Consider the following 4818-nt stretch of genomic DNA (forward strand, 5'->3'; position numbering starts at 1 on the left):
ATTGGAAAAACTTGAAGAGATATAACACTCTCCATTTTTCTTGACCATAAACAAATTAAAAAAAACATTATATAAATGTGTATATCTGTTTAAGATTTTTGGTTTGTGTTATCACTTTTCTCAATTATAAACCAATAAAAAAACACATAAACAATATACAAATGTGGTATATTGATTTAAGATATTTGTTTTTTTGTTATTATGAGATGGTGTTCTTTAAGTCATGAGGTTTATTTTATTTTATTTTGGCCTAATCAAAATGTTAAACAATACATCTCTGCCATACTTGACTAAATATTACCTTTGATACATCTCTACCATACTTGACTAGATAGTACTTTTGACACAAAAAATCATAAAAAACAACTAAATTATTTCTTTATTATTATTATTATTAAAAAAATTGATATATAATATATACACTTCAAGAAAAACATTTACCAATATTATTAATTATAGAAATTCAATCCACTTCATCATGGATATTTTTAATTTGTAAATGAATTTTGTTAGAATACCACGGCATATCAATACCACATGCCCAAAAAACATAATTCATTTCACATTATATTTTTAATTAATTAATTTAATTAAAAGGCAAAAGAGATATAACTACTTTAGAGCTTATACGACACAGAAATTATATATTAAATTGCCTTATCAACCAATATTACACTAAAATTATATATTGAATTGCCTTATCAACCATAGCAATAAGATTTCTATGATTCAAAACATTTTACTTACAAACTCCACAAAGATAAATTAGCACAACCACATTTACTAATGTGGTTGATATAAGCCTATAGGCATTTATCAACCACATTAATAATTATTAGATATATATTGTAAAAATTGCTATTAAATATTAACCATTTGTAATTATTAATAATTATATATATAATAACACACACACATCCGATATTCGATGGAAAGGTGTGAGCATAGCGGCTAGGGTTTGAAGAAGACCTGCTCAAGTTGCAGCCATAGTACCAACTCTGGAGGAGAACAGTGCCATAGCAACAGAGCTTCACAGAAGAGGGCAGGTTTTGACCCTACAGATGAAAAACGTGGGGTCCAACAGGACCCCATCTTATAAACAGGTAATGATGCACAAGGAAAGAACTGCACTAGATGGGGTGCAAATATCAGGCTCTGTGAAGTTAGGAAAGGAGGATCTAACCAACAAAGGAGAGCTAAACAGTGAGGGCAAAGATACACCGAAACAAAAAGAAATCATTGGCAACAACAATATTGAGAACAGAGACAGGAAAAACCCTTCCCCTGAGGATGTAAGAGCACATGAAAACGGGCTTGAGGATGAACAATCAAGAGACAAGGAGGATTTAAACCAAGCCAAAGCAGGACAAGAAGGAACAACGGCGGGAGGCAAAAAGAAAGAAACTCAGGGACCGTGCAAGCCCAAATCAATTGACACCCTACGGGTAATAATCTCTGACCCAGAACTACAGGCGTACCGCAACCACATGGCAGAACATGCAATGATCTGCAAGTTTATGGGTTTGTGGCCAACAGAACGAGCCTTGTGCATGTGGATAAAGTAGCAATGGAAACCCAAAGGGGATGTAAGACTCCACTTAGGAGCCAAAGGATTCTTCACAGTGGTTTTTACCAATCTGGATGACAAGGATCGAATCTTTGATGGAGGCCCATATTTCTTTGCCTCAGCAGGTCTTTACATGAGACCATGGAGACCCAACTTCGCATTGAAACAGGAAACCTTCAAACAGGTACCGGTCTAGATTCACTTGTTCTCTCTACCGATTGACTATTGGGGACATGCAACACTTGAACGTATAGGAAACAAGTTAGGTAGCTTCATCAAAGCTTCAAAGGCAACATTACAGAAAAGATACACCTCTTGTGCAAGGATTTGTGTCGAGATGGATGTTTCGGGAGCTCTTCATGAGGGCCTATGGTTGGAATACAGAGATGAAGTGTATTTTCATGCTACAGACTATGAGAAGATCACATTCCGCTGCAGGAAATGTCATGAACATGGACATTTGATCAGAGAATGCCCAATGAACAGAACGATGGAGAAACCCAAGGATAATAGAGGAGATAAGAATAAGGAGGCCTTTGTTCGACCTAATGCTATACAGAGAGCAAACAAAAGACGAAAAAATAAAGCAAATACCTCCTTCAGAAACACATGCAATGCCTTTGAGGTGTTGGAATCAGAGACGGATTCAGAGGACAACAATCCAGAGCGCGAGACATTGCGAGGAAGCCAGACCATAACCACACCAGGAACAAAAGAACCCATTTCTATTCCATCCAACAACATCCCACATGCTCAGGGACCAACAGAAGGATTAGAAGAAGACTCAGAGATGATGACTAGCGAAATAGGGCTAGAGGATATGGAACTAAGCGACATTCTTGAACAAGAAGGTATGGATTTACCAAACATGGTAGAAAATTGGAATAAGAAATGCATGGAACACATATCAGAAGAGGAGGTGAACAGAATCAACAACTTATTCATAGCAAGACAACAAGCAGAACTGGATTTGCAAAGAAGGAGCTTGGAAACATCAAAAGGGCTAGGGGTAAGAGCTCAAGGACCGCATCAAACCACTACCAACTCAAAACACCAGAAAAAACAAGGAAGAAGGACAAACAATGAAGCATTACAAGAACTTCGTCAGATGCTCCTAAACTCAGGTACGATGAAAGCCCTTGAGGTGTTCACACTCACCTCCTAAAAGTTGTTAATTATGAAAGTACTTTCATGGAATGCTAGAGGGCTTAATAGCCTAAATAAGCAGCGGTTACTAAAGAAAAAAGTCAAAAAGGAACAGCCAGATATCATTTTTTGCAAGAAACTAAATGCTCCAGCAAAACAATGGAAAATATTAGTAAAAAATTGGGTAAACGAATGGAATACCTAGAAACAACAAGCAGTGGATGGGAAGGGGGCCTGGCCATTCTTTGGAATCCTCAGGTTCTCCAGCTTATATCCTCTGAAGCTGCCAGATCTCATATATCTAGAGAAGTCCAAATGGTAGGAAATCCAGCCACCTATCTCTGCACAAATGTCTATGGTCCTCAGAAACTAGAGGCCAAATTGCTATGGCTCAGAGCTCTATCCAACTTGCAGCAGAGATATCCCCAAGCAAAAGCCAACTTCGGAGGTGATTTTAATATGATCACTTCGCTCACGGAAAAAAAGGAGGCATCAGATCACTCAACAGGGATTCTGAAGCTTTCAAAGACTTTATTAAATCAACCAGGCTGGTAGACATCTTCCCCAAGAGTGGAACTTTCACATGGAACAATAAAAGAGGGGGTGATAGGCAAATCACCTCTAGACTGGACAGGTTCTTAGTGACAAAAACCATTCTTCTGGAAGGGATTACTGTGGATTCGGACATTCTACCAAGTGGAGGTTCGGACCACTGGCCCATAATAATGAGCGCGGCTATCCTAGGCACACCAAGGAATAAGCCCTTCAGATTTGAAAAGTTTTGGCTTAGTCATCCAGAGTTCACAACGAAAATAAAACATTGGTGGAGTGAACCGTTAGGCATAAGAGGCACTAAAATGTTCATTCTCCAGGCTAAACTTAAACATATCAAAACCAGGTTAAAATCTTGGAATCAAGAAGTCTTCGGCAACGTTTTCAAGGAAAAAAAGAAGCTAGAGGAACAATTGGAACAAATTCACAAGGAATGGATCCAGGGAAATATTAATCAAGAAACGATGAATACAGAACATAAACTCATGCAGGATTGGCAGATCAGATGCCAACAGGAGGAAACTCTATGGAAGCAAAAATCTAGAATTCAATGGCTTAAGGAAGGTGAAAAGAACACTAATTTTTTTCACATATATGCCATTGATCACAGAGGTGCTAATAAAATATTAAGAATAAAGGATGATAAAGGAACCTCGGTGCAAACTCATCATGAAATCTCAAGCCTTCTCATAAATCATTTCAGCCAAATTGCATTGGAACCTAATATTGACAGAGAGGTAGCTATTTGGGACCTAGTGACTTCTATTCCCAAGCTCATCTCAGAGGATCAAAACAAGGCTTTAAATCGAGCAATTACCTTGGAAGAAGTCGAAGAAGCAGTGAAAGATATGCCAAATGGTAAGGCACCAGGACCGGATGGCTTCACCATCGACTTTTACAAAGCCTCTTGGGAAATAATCAAAACAGAGATATGGGAAGTGGTGGAGGATTCCCGGCACTCCTCTTCCATCCTAAAATCCCTCAACTCTACGTTCATAACCCTTATTCCAAAGGAGGGGGAAGCAAACACTCCGTCGAAGTTCCGACCAATTGCATTGTGCAATGTGGTGTACAAGATCATATCTAAAGTCATAGCTAACAGACTAAAACCAATTCTTCTAGGTATCATTTCGAGAGAATAATCTGGTTCTGTAGAAGGGAGACAGATTATGGACAACATACTGCTAGCTCAAGAGATGATTCATACTCTCCAAACTCAGAAAAAAGCGGGCATGCTAATGCAGTTGGACTTATCAAAAGCTTATGGTAAAGTCAGTTGGAACTATTTGGAGGCTATTTTGGATGCCTTTGGCTTTGAAAAGCAATGGATAATTTGGATCCTAGCATTGATTAAGTCTACCAGATTTTCCATTCTGGTTAACGGAGCTCCCACAACCTAGTTTACACCCTCTCGAGGTTTGCGACAAGGGGATCCCCTGTCCCCCTTTCTGTTTGTAATTCTAATGGAAGGTCTTAGCCGGCTTATCAGAAGAGCAAAAGACGATGACATAATTCAGGGTCTCCAGCTCTTGCCCTCAAGCCCTTGCAATAAC

The 4818-nt window shown here is 38.6% G+C and overlaps 1 protein-coding gene across 1 annotated transcript; it reads left to right on the plus strand.

Moving 5' to 3' along the window:
* Positions 1-2905: 2905 nt before the first annotated feature.
* LOC149168717 (uncharacterized) lies at positions 2906-4407 on the plus strand. Its single transcript, XM_089424960.1, has 2 exons — positions 2906-3260; positions 3380-4407. The coding sequence occupies exons 1-2, from the start codon at positions 2906-2908 to the stop codon at positions 4405-4407; spliced, it is 1383 nt and encodes a 460-aa protein (XP_089281086.1).
* The last annotated feature ends 411 nt before the right edge of the window (positions 4408-4818 follow it).

The sequence above is a fragment of the Pinus tabuliformis genome, chromosome 4_2 (assembly GCF_031772625.1).
Source record: "Pinus tabuliformis cultivar Carrire ecotype Pingquan chromosome 4_2, CPIR1, whole genome shotgun sequence".
In the NCBI taxonomy this organism is placed as follows: Eukaryota; Viridiplantae; Streptophyta; class Pinopsida; order Pinales; family Pinaceae; genus Pinus; species Pinus tabuliformis.